General features: G+C 40.0%; 1 protein-coding gene across 1 annotated transcript in view; it reads right to left on the minus strand.

The window, feature by feature from the left end:
• Positions 1–1239: 1239 nt before the first annotated feature.
• Positions 1240–16454, minus strand: part of hcn4 (hyperpolarization activated cyclic nucleotide-gated potassium channel 4) — a 75178-nt gene continuing 59963 nt past the window's right edge. Inside the window, exons 7-8 of the mRNA XM_085381889.1 lie at positions 7407–7571; positions 1240–5192 (exon numbers count right to left, since the gene is read on the minus strand). Coding sequence (XP_085238015.1) covers positions 2926–5192; positions 7407–7571 — 2432 coding nt within the window. The 3' untranslated portion in view covers positions 1240–2925. The remainder of the gene's footprint in view (positions 5193–7406; positions 7572–16454) is intronic.

The following is a 16454-nucleotide window of genomic DNA, read 5'->3' on the forward strand; positions in this document are numbered from 1 at the left end:
GTAGCTCAGATTTGAATCCTGTTGAAAGATTGGGAGTGAAATAGGAAGCACATAGAAGAAAAACATCAAACATCTTGAAATTAATAGAATTTTATGTTATTTATGCTTAAAATTACTTTAAAAAAGTGCAAAATGGCTTTAGAATTGTAGTTACTTTTTCCACAAGACTATTACATCAACTGACACATTTGTTGAATAAATAATTGCAAACGTACATAAGCATACTTTTGATCCTATTTGATGCACTAAGAGCCAGGTCCTGTTAATCAAATGTATTTGATTAATGCATCATATAAGTATGACCACCTTTACAACAGCACAAGTTTTAGCAGTTTCCTGGTCTTCATTCAGGTGTGTGTTAACACAATGCTACAGTCTTCACAGGAATGGATGTCCTATTAAATTCACCCCAAGGACAGGCCTTGGAATGTTCAGAGAAGCTGACAAAAAATACAAAAATAAAACAAGAGCTGCAGCTCAGACTCTACAGGCCTCAGTTAGCATGTCAAATGTCAAAGTTTATGACAGTACAATTGGAAGGGTTGCCAGGAGAAAGCCTCTTCTCTCTACAAAGAACATGGCAACACAAAACGTAAGACTTCTGGAACAATGTCCTTGAAGAACAAAAAACACCACAGTGGAGATGTTTACCTATAATGCACAGCACCACGTTTGGTGAAAACCAAACACAGCATATCAGCTCAAACATGTCATACCAACTGTCAAGCATAGTAGTGGAGGGGTGACTTGCATTTGTTTTGCTACCTACAGCAGACCTGGGCACCTTGCAGTTATTGAATTGACTATGAACTCCTCTGTGGACCAAAGTATTTTAGAGTCAAATGTGAAACCATCTGTCCAACAGCTAAAACTTGGCTAAAACTGGGTCATGTAACAGGACAATAATCTCAAACACAGCAGCGAATCTACAACAGAATGACCGAAAAACAAAAGAATCAAGGTGTTGCAATGGTGTGGTCAAAATCCATACTTCAACCTGGTTGAAATGCTGTGTCTTAAGATCTTAGGATGAATGCTCACAAACCTTAATGAACTGTAGCAACATTGCAAAGAGGAGTGGGCCAAATTTCCTCTATAACGAAGTGAGAGACCAATAAATTCATGTGGAAAATGATTACTTGAAGTTGCTGATAAAAGCTGCTGATTCCACAAGCTATTAAATCATTGAGTGTACTCGTTTTCACTTTATATATATATATATATATATATATATATATATATATATATATATATATATGTGTGTGTGTGTGTGTCAAAATCTCTCTTATCTTTACTTGTTAAGTAATCTATGTATTGGAGATTATATTGCAATTGTACAATTTTTCTCAGGTTTACTTTGGCAATGTAGTTATGCATCAATATTTTAAGGAACACATGCAGAGGAGTAATCTGTTTTAGAGAACCTAACTGAGTAACACATCCAATAACCTCACAAACAATTTAGCAAGTACTTATTCTGTGTCTTGGTAAAGGACACTTTGGCAGTAGAAATGGCTGCTGCTGCTGCTGCTGCTGGAAACATCTGTCAAAGATATTGAATCCATGACCTTTTCAGTGGTGGAACAGTCTCTTAACCCCCTGGAGCATTGTGCCTTCAGTTAATCTACAATAGCAAAAGTACTTACTTACATTCAACTTCATCTCCAACTCAGCAGTAGCTTTCAAAAATGTCTTTGTTGACAGCATATAACAACTAAAATAGAAGTAATTAAATATCAAGGTGTATTCTAGTTTCCAGCATTTTTCAAATACTTCAGATTGTGTACTGAATATACTGTTTTTCCTACATGAAAGTCTAGTTTGTGGGATATTAAACATCTGGCTATTTTTTACTTTAAATTGTTTGCGTGCTACACAGTGCATCATACACGCTAATGGAAGTCCTAGTTTTTGTGTAAAAAGGCTCTGATGATCATTCTAGGAAAAAGTTTTGCTTTGCATCTGACTGTTCCACTGATTCACACATATTAGCACTAACACTCACACATTAACAGTTGCTCACAGTCAGGGGAAAAAATATGCTTTCACATGCTTTCTACACACATTAGCAACATGAGCTTGGAAGACAAAGTGAGCTTGTTAGGACATGATTGAGGACTCTGCAGAAAGCCAGTCACTCACATACTGTTACGTCTCAATATTTAGACGGAGGGGAGCTCGCTGAACCCCTGTACCCCTGCTTCAAAAACAGTAGTAATTTGAGAAAGTGGTAGAAAGCAAGGATAATGGGTCAAGAAGTGGTGAAGTATTATCCCACAGGAAAAGTCTTTTTGGTTTCCTAAAATCTCTTCTCCATCCCTCAAGGTTTTGAAAAGATTATACAGAGAATAAATAAGTACAATCTAATAGATACATTTAAGGATCAACAATATGTGATCCTAAATGAGATAATACAAGAGTCAGTCTGTCTCAAAGCATGTTTTTTCGCTAAAAATGTAGATAATTTTTAAACACACACACGCAAAAAAAAGAAAGAAAGACAAAAACATTGATACATGCAGGTGTTAGTGCATAGGTTCCTGCAGAAAACGAGTATTATTGGGTAGTCCATTGAATCACCTAAACATCACAACATGAATTTGGCATAGTTATAGAAATAAATAAAATGACTGTCTTTTAAATGGAGATCATTTTCACACCCTCCTAGTCCCTTGATTAACTTATCATTTAAATATAACTCTATCTATATACACAGTATCAATGAATAATAAAAGGAAAAAGCATAAATCAAACAAAGTGTACTATAGAGCTCTGAGTTGCCCTATGAAGTGTCTTTTAAATCACAGTAAATGTAAAATCTTGGTAAAAATAAAGTGAAAAATAGTCTGAAGACAGAAAAGAATGCCACAAATGGAGATCATTTGTGTTTTAGTTCAAAGGAGCACAGGAGGGTGTGATCAATCCTCACAAATTTGAAGGGAGTTTAGAGCGGACAGACTGAGGTTCTAGATCAGATGAAAAGGCAGCAGAGTCCCTCCGTAAAGACAAGGCTGGTGAGGCCCCGGAGGAATAAGTCTGGTGAGGGTGCCCCGGAGACATCTGGATTGGAGGAGTCATGTGCCCTGGCACTGAGCTACAGGGTTTGGGTACAAGAGTAGGAGAGGAAAATGGAGAAGGGTAATACCCAGTTTCTATTGAAGAGCAAGGAGTTTGGTGGCTTAAGACCTGGGCCACCTCCTGGGGCAGGGATGAATGGGAGCTAGATAAAAGCTTTAGGTCCTCAGAAAAACGTCCCAGAGGGGAATCTCTTCCTGTACTTTGTGGCTGGCTTGGAAGCTGTGAAGGAAAACAAGTTTGAGGCATGAGCAAAGAACTGTGGGATCCTGTGACACTAGAAGGGTCACTGTAGTGGAAAGTCCTGCCTGCCACAGGGCTTTGAACAGTGGGACTGGGTGCGACTGGAGTAAGGCAGGGTGAGGCGTTTGCTGAACCATACTGGGCCAGAGAAGCCAATGCAGACCTTTCCAGTGACATCTGGTGAGGTAAGCAGCCAGACTGGAGGCCTGCCAGGCTAGAATGGCTGAGGGAAGATGGGGAGCCCTCAGCAGGCTGCTGACTGTGCTGTCCTCTACCAGAGGATGGGGAACCTTGTGGAGGGGACTGGAAAAGGTTTAATCCACTGGTAGTCCTGCCTCCTCCAGCAAACTGCTGCAGAGGAGCCACCTGAGGAGGCTTGGCAGGTGGTTGGTTTTGGGGAAGCTGACCAGATAGAGAATTATTAGATATAGGGCTCTGACAGCGAGAGGAACTAATAAGCCCAGAAGTAATTCCTCCAAGAGAACAAGCTGTAGATCCTGCTATATGGCTTCCAATTGTGCCACTTACTGCTCTGCCTATATGTCCTCCAGTCACTCCTCCAACTGTCCCACTTGAACCTCCACCTAAATGGCTAGTTGTTGATCCACCAGAAGTCCTCCCCATTGAACCGCCAGAATTTCCTTGTGTTGAATCACAAGAAAATCCTCCAAATGTTCCCCCTGAGGCTCCACCATAAACCAGTCCCACTGATCCATCAGAAGCCCGTCCCAGGGATCCTCCAGTGGTAGTCACTGCCAGTGATTCTCCAGAAGTTCCACTGACTGACCCCCCGGAAGCTATTACCAGTGATCCTCTGGAAGTCCCCCCAATTGATCTCTTTGCCGTATCAGTTATGGGCCCACATGTATTGGGTACCACCAATCCACCTGATAACCTGCTACAAACAGTTTCCACTGCTCCCTCAGATACTCCTACCTTGGTTTCCCCTGAGATCCCTCCTACTGATCCACCATTAGCTCCTCCCAACCCAGAGTGCCCACCAGAAGTCACTTCTAACAACCCAGTTGTATAGTCCTCTCCCGCCCAGGAAGTGTCCCCACCAGTGGCCCCTTCCACAAAACCTCCAACTGCTCCACCTAAAGTCCATCCCGTAGCACCACCACAAGCTCCAGCTAAACTTCCACTTAGTCCTGACCCTGTGCTTCCACCTATAGATCCTTGGTGAAAGAGGTTTGAGAGAGGTGGTGTACCAGAGCGGAAGGATTTTTGATTTTGTGGTTGAGGGTGCAGCTGGGCCGTACTAGATGAAGGTGAACCAGAAGATGAAAACTGACCAAACGGGAACACGGATGTTGCTCCTCCACTGGACACAGGCCCAGACCTGCAAGGTCCGCGTTGTATTCCGCTACCTGAAGCATGCTGGCTTGAACTAGTTGCCCCTGAACCTGATGTAATTTGCTGGGCCCGGAAAGACGCCAGCAATGGCATGTCTATCCCAGTTTGCAGCTTAGAAGGTGTGCTAGAAGGAGAGTCCCCAGCAGAGCCAGGTGATGTGGATGAAGGAACAAATGTGTGAAACTTTTTAAGTCGGCTAGGAGGGTCCTTCAGGGAACCGAGGACAGAAACTGGAGGTCTGAAGAGCGTTGATGGGAGGTGGGGATGGTGTGTCAGGGCTATGGCTACAGAGGTGGTGGCAGCTGCTGCCTGGAGAGGTGCTTGGATGAGTGGGGCCCAGATGACAGGGGTAGGTGAGGGCGGTGTCTGTGGTGGAGCGTTCTGCATGAGGTGGGCACAGTGGGCCATGTCCCTGTCATGCTGCACAATCTGCTGGATGATCTCATTCTCCTGGTAGTTGAGTACACCAGAGCTGAGGTCGTGTTGCACCTTGTGCTGCAGGATGGAGTTTTTCTTGCCTTTAAGAGCGCATGTCCATGCACACACAAAGACAGACACACAGAAAACAAGAGTGAAAAGTAAGAGAAGAAAGAATATTCCAAAAACCCTTTCTAAAAGAAGAAGCTAGCATAATAACAGGTATGAACGAAAAGGATAAACATTAGATTAGCTTTTAGTGTGATTCCATAAGTAAAAAGGGGAAATCGTAAAACAACCATTGTGTCATAATATTTTGGTGAACAATATTTTGGTGACATGCTTGATACAAAATAAACACTGTAAAAAAGAAAAAAGAAAAAAAGACAATAAACCTGGAGGTATCCCTCTCAGAGGGAGTGTGTAATTGATTCGTTTTTGTTTTTCAGTTTGTTAGCATTCTTGTCCATAGTTTTCAAGATATCATTTTCAAATTTTGTGTGACGGTAGATACCAATAGCAGCTCGAACTGAGTTAACTGTGATGAAAATCAGGTCAAAGTCAAGGTCACACCAAATGTGAAAATTAATAAAAACTTAAAAAAATTTTTTTAATGGATTCCCTTAAAACTTCACAATAACATACTAGGCCTTGGGGGACATGAGTGCCTAGGTTGGCTAAGCATTTGACCTTGACCTTCATTGTTAGAGCCAAGGTCAAAGTTGACCTTGAAACTTTTTCTCCAGAAACCATACCAGGTTATATATCATACAATCCTGATCAAAATTTTAAGACCACTTGAAAAATGGCAAAACATCATATTTTGCATGTTTCAGCCTGTTTCAGTTTAAGCGCTGTTTTCAATAAATTGCATGTTTAAAAAAACGTTTTGTCTCACATTTCTTCTTGTTGCATGTTGAAGCTCTACTTGGAACCTTGTTAAGATCCAAACACGCAAAATATGATTTTTTTTGCCATTTTTCAAGTGGTCTTTTGATCGGAACTGTATGAAAGAGCATGAGGAGAACACATATTTTATTTTTTTTAAATATTATGTCCTAAGGCATCACAATGATGCCATAACAGGCTAACTATATAGCCTTTATTAAAGTCCTTGTCCTTCGGAGGGAGTTGTGCTCTCTGAGTGCTCTTGTTCTAAAATGCAACATCTATGCAACAAAAAAATTTATGTGGAAAAAATATTAATACTAAATCTGAAATTCCATTTTAGAATAACAATTATCCTGTGTTCATTTGTTCATTTAACTATTGCTTACTAAAGCTTTTTGTGCTCCGTCACGTTTTCACTCTGGTAATGTATGTACTTTGAAGTACCTGTGAGGTGTGCACAAGGTCAAAGAAATAAGGTGAGCGTCATTATGGCAGGCATATCAACTGCTAAACTACCCTCTTAACAAAATGTGCACAGTCTGGATGCTAGAGTCCATTAGTCATTGTTCAGTGGCTGCGCTAGCAGTGATGGGGTTAATTCACATGACTGCCATTTTCAATTTGGTGTTAACAAAAGGCTGTGAAATCTGATGATACTGCAAACGCTATAAGCCCCAGATCAATCTGTCCAATTTTCTGTTATGACTGGTGTCAGATTACTTGAGCTTTTTCTGTGACGTATTGGAACTATTTTAGCCAGCCTGACCTTGCACCTCTTGACCTTTTATCACCTGCACACTTCAAATCAGATTGTGCCAAGTCCATCAAGAGAGTAATTAATTTGCAGATTTCACCTGTTTCAGTTACTTTATTAGGAAACATGGTGTACATAGGCATCAAGCCCAGGAGAAGGGATGGACACAAGAGACCATTTCACAGAAACATTCCTATCAGCCCACCACATCTTTTTCAAAGCAGCCATTTTCTACAAAGAGACCCCCTAAAGCATTTTCGCTATCTACCATTCTAAACATAGCTGAGGATAAAACAGCATGCAGCGAAGGCTGAGTGATGATACAGGCATGCGTTTCATTGTGAATTTTTCATCTGCCTAGGCTGAGCCTGGGAACAGTGATGGATATGGAGAGAATATCAATTGTATGAGTAAGAGAAGTCACACAGGGATTTTAAAACCGGAGCTCTATCTGCATGTTTATATGCAGATGACTTTGATAGTAATTTCAGTCACTGAGTATCACTGAGAACAGTTTTAAACCCCCTAAGTTTTGTCTAAGAGCTCCAGTTCTGGTTTGAAAGTGTTTGCTCTCTTGATGGAAAATGCTATCAAAACTCACTAAATGAAAATATGTAGTACTGGTTTGCACTTTGGCTTAAATGGATGAGACTGGATGTGATTTTCTCACCAATACGGTCCAGCCGGTCCAGAGCAACAGTCTCAAAGGCCCTTCTCATCATAGGATATTCCTCCAGTACCTCATTGAAGTTGTCAACAGACAATGAGTACAAGCGGCAGTACGTGTCAGCTCGGACGCTGGCTGTCCTTCTGCCCCGTGTTAGCAAACAAATCTCTGTAAGAAAACACAACAGATAAGACATGAGTGTTTTCTGGTGTTTAAAGCCGGAGGTCACCTGCAATATAACCAGAATTTTTAAAAAATGTATACCCGTGGAAGTAGTACTTTTTACTAAAGGCTAAACTAGGAACGGTGCCAGATGTTTAATTATTATCAAATTACAAACACAATTTCAACTAAATAAAACCTTTCTGAAGAGATTCTGATCCAGCGTATTTCACAGCTCTCTCCACCACCATCATCAAAATGAGTCAATGTATGTTCAAGTTTAAATATATTTATAGATTTTATCTTTTTTTTTTTACAAGCCATCCTCTCTACATAAAATACACGTATTTAAAAAAGTAAACAAAAAGGTATTCTTAGTTTTTAAAAAACAAACAAACAGATATTTATTATTTTCTGAAGTATATAATTTCATGACTTTCATGTTTTTTACCTGATAATACAGCATGTAAACTGTAACATATAATTTAACAGAAAATATTTTCCTGTTTTAGCAAAAATCATTTTGTGCAGCAGTGCAATACTTATTTTTTTCACGTCTGCCAGCCCTTATCTGCCAGAAGTACTCAGGAAAACGAATGCTTCATTTACTACTGTACAGTTCTAATTCACAGTCCCGTGTGTGGGTACAACTATGTCTCTGCTGCATGCAGGTCCTGTTTATTTAAGTGGAATATTGCTGTGGAAGAGTTTGAATTTGCAAATAATCATATATGTGCATCTGGGCTGCACAAACGCATGTTAATATAGCGTGCTATATGTGTGTTTGATCATGACAGTAAGGCAATATATGAAGACAAGATACACTATGTGCATATAAATATGCTTATATAAAAATGATGTATACATAAGTAAAATATAGTATATTCTATAACTTTATATTACATTAACTTTGACTTGTGTACATATATATTAATAATAGTCATTTATACCATGGGATTAATAGTTTATTAATATCCTGTCTGTTTAACATTTATATCATCACATCAAGCTGTCATCTCCCTTCCTGTGGTCTGTATCGCACTGCCTGTTTCTTATAAACCCAGGATCCAGCTCATTCTGACACTTATCCTCTCAATAATGCCACACTATACACTTTCTTTATATGAGATCAAATTGTTTAAAAAATCCCACTAGAATAGTTTGACTCTCAAATGTAAAATCTCACTTTTCATGTGCTTTTATTTTATCTATTAATGTGTTAGATTTTCTTTTTGCACATATCAAAAGCCTCTTTCATCAACATGGAGACATGACAGAGAAAAGAAAACAAACAAAAAAACATGTAAATTTCTCTGTTGTGCAAGTTTTCATATGTGGCTCCATTGAAAGTGAGCTGTGTGTGGGCGCATGATGTAAAATGGATGCTGTCAATGATCCAGGGCTTGTTAGAGGCTAGACACAATCAAAGCTAATCACATCAGTTTCTTTCATCCTGTTAAAATTAGTGCTCATATCAAAATATCAACAAAGCTATAATATGTATATTATATATATATATAATATCTAATATTTCTACCAATCACATGAGGACAGACCAAGATAAACCAAATTAGAAAATAAACAAATGTAATGTCGTTATTCATTTAAACTTATCTGCGCTAGGCTCTTTAGGCTACTGTCTGCTGCTGTCTTATAGTTGCATTAGTTTCATCTTCCTGCATCTGCTCACCTTCATGCATTGCTTATGGAGCAGTAAAGACACAGGTAAAGTCAGATAGTGTTAACCATGTTACATTATTGTTATTACATTATCATAAGTGCAATATATATATATATATATATATATATATATATATATATATATATATATATATATATATATATATATATATATATATATTATTTATTTATTTATTTTAAAGTTACTTGAGGAAGGTTGGGGTGCAGTAGCATGGAGCAAGGGTAGCATGTTGGCTGTTTACCATGATTACACAAACATTATGCAGGAGTAGTAGTAATGGATAGTATATATTAATTTTAAATAACATGAATAACTGAAACTTAAACAGAATGTTAAACTACAGCTTGTTAGGGAGCTCATTCTCTGGACAATACTTTCTTTAAACCTATTTTCTTTAACATATTTTAATAATAATAATCGATTGGATTTATACAGCGCTTTTCAAGGCACCCAAAGCGCTTTACAATGCCACTATTCAACTTAAAAGAAATGCAGCTGTGAAGTGTAAAAGTGAGATCATTGGTCATGGTATTTGAATGCAATCTATAATGTGATATCTAGAATCCCCTATATCAGTATACTTTCCTAAATGTTGCCTGTTCAAACAAGGGCAGTAGAATTTTATCACAATTTTAAAAAGAAAAGATATTTTATGAAAGTATGACCTCGTGTAGCCTTGAAGAACAGGTCAGAAGATCAACATAATTTAGCTTAGAATGCCTATATATTATTCCCTTTATGCTTATATATTGTCAATACAAAAATGGCAGTAAGAAACAGGGTGTTAGATCACCATAGCATTAACACTTTGAACTTCAGTTCATTTTATTGACCATGACCTTGGTGTACATAAGAGCCTAATGTTCTTTGGGGGAGATTTTATTTTCCTTTACCCTGCCCAACCCTCTTATACTGCATACTGCAGATACAAAAACATTATTCTTATCACGATCTGCAAAAGGAACTCATTAACCTAAAATGAAAGTCTTCATGGTGTAGCAGTTGTCAGTGACAGATATTGGTAAGCACATATAGACTATATATAAGACATATAGCACTATAGAGAGAAAAATGTAGCCACTGTGACATTATCCATTTGTTAGCAAAATAAAGAAATAAAAAATATATGAGTGAACAGAGCAATTTTGGCTTTTATATGACAAAAACAAACAAAAAAACAACGTAAGATGACAATGAGTTTCACAAACTACTGCGCAGAGACTGCCCTGGCTTCCATTAGGCTAAACAAGCCCTTGTATTCTTCTGGTCACTGAGTGTGAAGTGGCTATGATTGTGTGCAGTGGTTTGAAAATTGAGACAAGGGAACTGATGAAGAGAGAATGCATGATTTGGCAGCGAAGCAAGTAAGAAATACACTGTGTACTAGGGCTGCTCGATTATGGCAAAAATGATAATCACGATTATTTTCACTGAAATTGAGATCTCGATTATTTGACGATATTTATTTAACCCTTTAAGACCTACTATAGAACCAAGTCCGCCAGAGCTTATATTATATTTTTACATGTTGTAGTGCCATTTGTGGGAGCATTTCAATTTGCTATGCAACTGTTATAGCCCATATTTAATAATATGTATGCATTAAGTCCATAGTAACTACATTAATTGCAAAAAAGTGCAATAAACTACAAAAAAAAAAAAATTGAAAATGGTTTTGTTTTGTTTTTTTTACATATATTACTACTTGGAGAAATTTAAGAGGTTTATCCTTCAAAACTTTAAATACAAAAAAAGTTGCAAAAAATAGTTTACAACAACAGGAAATTTATTTTGAGTGTCTTCATAGTTTTATTTTGGAGATACACCAATTTTTATATACTGCAGGAAAAGCGAAAAAAAACAATCCTATGATGCAAATTTGCAAAGAAAACAGCATGTGCATCAAAATAAACTATTTCCAGCAGTGCAATTCGAGTTCTAAGCATCCCAGCAACTATTCAGAAAAGTCAAACATGACCAGTATAGGTTTTTAAGGCCTACAAGTAAAAAAAACTACAATTTCCGCGAAATGACGTCACTTCCGGTTTCGGCCAGCAAATGGCGGACATGTGACAGTTCGTCTGACGTCTGTTTCGCTGTGGGAAGTGTTACGAACAGCTGATCGGATCGGCAAAGCGTGTTTCTGGAATATTATGTTTTTGTTGCTGCAAGCTCTTTTTATGCAGTTTTTGCAAAGCTTTATGTGGAAGGAAACCGTGACCGAGGACAAGCTGATGGCATCAGATGTAAGTACAACTCCTCCGGTTTAATATGCAAAACAAATTATTGCGCTAGCTTACACGGTTCCGGTTCTACAGGGATTTAAAAATAGTTACACAAAACGGAGCGTGCTGCTCTGATCGGCTTTAAAGGGTTAACAATGACTTTAAAAAATAATATAAAATAGTGTGCAACACCACTGAAGTTTTTTTTACCTCTCTTTTCAACCAACGGCAGTCACTCTCCAAATAACTTCTGCTTAGCTTTCCGAGCTTCCCTCGGGTCCTCTTAATCAGCGGTCTCCAACCTTTTTTGCGCCACGGACGGTTTATGCCCGACAATATTTTCACGGACCGGCCTTTAAGGTGTCGCGGATAAATGAGGGAGGGGCTAATAATCGGCTCAGTCATTTTTAATGATCGTTGAAAGCCCAGATCGTAATCGTGATTAAAATTCGATTAATTGAGCAGCCCTACTGTGTACTATATATGAAACGTAAAAATAACCTCATATGCAGTGTTTTACTGTTTGTGTGTGAGAGCCTGAATGGACAATACCTAAGTTAGCAAGAGAGGTGAGTGGATGTGAACGACTGAGTAAAACAACAGTCTATATACAAATTTGCAATGCTTGTTTGCAGATGTGTTGCGAGTGTGTGCTGGCAGGGTAGCCCTGGCTATAGCTGTGCTGGGGAAGGGGGGTCCATTTCTCACAGCACTGCTCCAGTAATCCCCTTTGGAGAGGAGTGTCACAGCTCTGTATTAAATCCTCTTGTTCTGTGGGTTTCTGCAGGAAGTCAGGTATTGAGGCACAGTTAGCTATCAGGCCTGTAACTGAGTTTGCCGAAAGAAAGGGAAGCCAAACACAGGTTCATCTGAACTCCAAGTGTTATAAAAATAACTCAATAAATATATACATGTAATAGCCACAAAATTAGTATGCTAAAAGCATATACGGTACCTTGATGGTCAGTATTAAATATTTATATGTTAGAAGCGTCTTGGGCCACTGAGGAGCTGTTTTTTGAGATATGACTTTATCAAAGTCATGGACTAATATATATCTGTGTCAACAGTGTCACTGTGGACAAACGTCTCCGGGTGTATTCCAACCAGAAACCCTGGATGACTAAAGAGGTCCAGGTCCTGCTGAAGCAACGTGACGCCGCTTTTAGATCCGGTGATGGTATGCAGTACAGGGCAGCCAGATCTCAGTTGAAAAGAGGCATCAGAGAGGCCAAGGCAGCGTACAAGAGAAGGATCGAAGACCACTTCACCACCAACAACTCACGACAGGTATGGCAGGGAGTTCAGCACTTAACCAACTACAAACCTGGCAATACCACGTTGACTGAGGGTAACGCGGAGCTTGCAGAGGAGCTGAACCACTTCTTCGCACGCTTTGAGGTGAAGGGACCAGAGGCAGCAGCAGCAAAAACATCGGACAGCAGCAGCCCAAGCCTCATAGTGCAGGAATATGAGGTGAGGCGCACACTGAGGGCAGTGAACCCCAGGAAGGCCACCGGACCAGATGGGGTAACCGCAAAGGTCCTAAAAGAGTGTGCAGACCAGCTGGCTGGGGTCTTCACTAAGATCTTCAACACTTCACTGTCCCAGTCCTGCATCCCGCCGTGCCTAAAGTCAGCCACAATTGTCCCACTGCCAAAGCGTACTAACATTAGCAGCCTCAACGACTACCGACCAGTTGCTCTAACACCTGTTATAATGAAGTGCTTTGAGAAACTGGTCCGACGTCACATCATGTCCTGCCTGCCACCCACACTCGACCCGCTCCAGTTTGCATACAAAGCTAACAGATCAACTGAAGATGCCATTGCTACAACGCTCCACACCACCATCTCTCACCTGGAAGTGCAGGGCCGTTACGCCAGGCTGCTCTTTGTTGACTTTAGCTCTGCTTTCAATACGATACTCCCGGACAGACTAATAGATAAACTGCTGGAAATTGGACTTCCTTCCACCACCTGCCGCTGGATCAGAGACTTCCTCTCAGACCGTGTACAGAGAGTTAGAGTGGGGCCTCATCTTTCCTCAGCCCTCAGCCTCAACACCGGCTCTCCACAAGGCTGTGTACTGAGTCCCCTACTGTACACTCTGTACACACATGACTGTGTTAGTTCCCACCCAGACAACACAGTCATCAAGTTTGCAGATGATACCACTGTGGTGGGGCTCATCTCAGGGGGAGATGAGACTGCATACAGAGCTGAAGTTCAGAGGCTGTCAGATTGGTGTGCAGACAACAACCTGGACCTCAATACCACCAAAACAAAAGAACTGGTAGTTGACTTCAGAAGGAGGAAGTCCGAGCTGCAGCCTGTCAGCATCAACGGGGAGTGCGTGGAAAGGGTCTCCAGTTTCAAGTTTCTGGGTGTGCACATAGACACAGACCTCCAATGGAGCTCTAACACCTCTGCGGTCTTAAAGAAGGCCCAACAGCGTCTCCACTTTCTGAGAATCCTCAGAAAAATGGACCTGAAGAAGGAGCTGCTGACCGTCTTCTACCGCTGCTCCATTGAAAGTGTGCTGACATATTGCATCGGTGTGTGGTTCTCCAGCTGCACCACAGCACACAGAAAGGCACTCCAGAGGGTCATCAACATGGCCCAAAAAATCATTGGACATCCTCTTCCCTCCCTGAAGGACCTATACAGCACTCGCTGTCTCAAGAGGGCACGCAGCATCCTACGGGACTGCACACACCCAGGACACCGGGTGTTTAAGCTGCTGCCGTCTGGCCGGAGGTTCAGGCTGCTGAGGTCCCGAACAAATAGACTCAAGGACAGCTTTTACAACAGGGCAATAGCCCTGATCAATGTAAATAGCTGACCTGACTGGATACCTCCCTGGACTTTTTAGGGGGAGGTAACAATGTTTAAAACGATAACAATAATATTTATATTTATAACAAGGTGCAATAATAATTAATGTGCAATAATAACAGTGTGCAATACACATACACTTATTCTTCTTTTTTATACTAAGTTAATATACTGTGTTGTGTTGTTTGTTACGTTGTGATGTGTCATATCGTGTCGTGTTGTGTTATATGTAGTGCCGACGTAGGACAGTTTTTCCAATTTCATTGTACTACTGTACTATGTATGACTGTGCAATGACAATAAAGAGTTATCTTATCTTATCTTATCTTATCTTATCTTATCTTATCTTATCTAATTGTGATCTATTGTTAATGGTGGTAGCAACTTGATTGCAAAAGAACTCCACGAAGAGCAAAAGAATAGCCAACATAGCCTAACAGTTCGGCCATATGACTTCTCTGTGATGACAAGTCAGAAATTTCACATTAAATACAAACTTGAATAATTCTGCATTATAGTATTGCTGTATTTATGTTTTGTTCTCTATGCATATATTTTGTATTCATTTTATATAATTTGAATGCTTTGGGTCTCTATTGGAGCCTACTCTAAAATGTAAAACACAAACTATGCTACACTGATGAGCACTTCTGCACTCCATTTCAAATTGAGGCTGCTTTTGTTGATGGTTCATAAGTTACATTCAATTTATTTATGAATGTTCTATTCCCATTGCTTACTCACATCTCTGACTCATCGCAGTGCTCCCCAAATCCTGCATGAAAGCATAGAACAAGCTTAGATGGTGTCGCTCTGCCTGTGTTCTCTGAGGGGTGTGTGTTTTCTCCTCAAACTGACTTCTGCTTCTACAATTACCCTTTACTGTTTGGTCTTTACTAACACTGAGACAGTTCTTTATCGGTTCAATTTCTGGGCTTTGTTATTCATAATGAACAAAGCTATAATATTATCAACATACAAAACAGCTGACTGGTTGTGATCAATATATGACATGGTGATAGTATTCTTTTGTCATTCTTGTTTCCAGTACTGTATTTGGGCATGCCAGTGCTGAAGACACAACATTTTACCATTACCATGATACACTCCTTTTTCACACTTAACTGACAATGCATTCATTAAAAAAGAATGAGCCTAATTAAAATTGGATGTTTCTCTGCTAAAAGAGGATGAAGACATCACCCAGTGGAAGCCCATGTGTGTTCACCAAGGTCAGGATACATATAGCCTTCTGTTGGATGATGCAGCCCATGTGTCCCAGGCTCTTAGTACAGGAACGATGGCTCCCCTGAGCCCCTCCACCAGCTCTCAAAGAGGCAAAGAGGAGAGTAAATTGTGTGTGTGGGAAAAATAATAAGAAAGGAAGAATCTAGAATCCAGCTGTCTTTTGACATTTTACAGGACAGCTGTTGTATAAAAATGTTGGCAAAACTAGAAAGGGAATATATTTTTTCTCTAAAGACAAGTCTTGTTTTTGGAATCATTAATGATGTTTTTAATATACCCGGCATGCTTGTCATAATGATTGCTACACAACTAGAGAAAAAAAACACCAACCTGGACAACATATGTCCCTGTGATTTCCAACAAATATCCAACCCCTTTTATCTTGACTCCTGCAGCTCCCTGTCTGTCTATGTGCATGTTTTTTTTTCTTTCTTGGGCGTAGCTGCTCCTTTCAGCTGCTGACACGCATGCTCATTGTTATTTTATAAACTTCTGTATTATATCAAACCAAACTTTCCTGCTGGTCTTTGCCAGAATGTTCTGTAACCCACAGGTGTACGGTCAGGTTGGTACATTAGACTGTGCCTTGTGTACCAGCCAGCCTTCTTTGCTCCCAGTCACCTATTTGCCAGGCTTCACCACCTCCAGCCACATTTCTCATTAAGTTCCACTCCATTCTGCTCACTGCTCACTTCATCACCAAAATGCCAAGCTGCCTGGTCACTCCCTGCTGCCAATGCAAGCTCCCTTCTCCTCCTGCTCACCTATTGGCTCATTAACTTCCTGCAGCTTCTCCTCCCACTCTGCATGCCTCTGATTTTAGAGCTCTCTGATCTTTAGAGCTCTTCAATCTTCCCTACTTTTGCTGGCTGCGTAT

The sequence above is a fragment of the Rhamphochromis longiceps genome, linkage group LG1, assembly GCF_057381845.1.
Source record: "Rhamphochromis longiceps isolate RC_006_pf linkage group LG1, R_longiceps_female_GT1.1, whole genome shotgun sequence".
NCBI lineage: Eukaryota > Metazoa > Chordata > Actinopteri > Cichliformes > Cichlidae > Rhamphochromis > Rhamphochromis longiceps.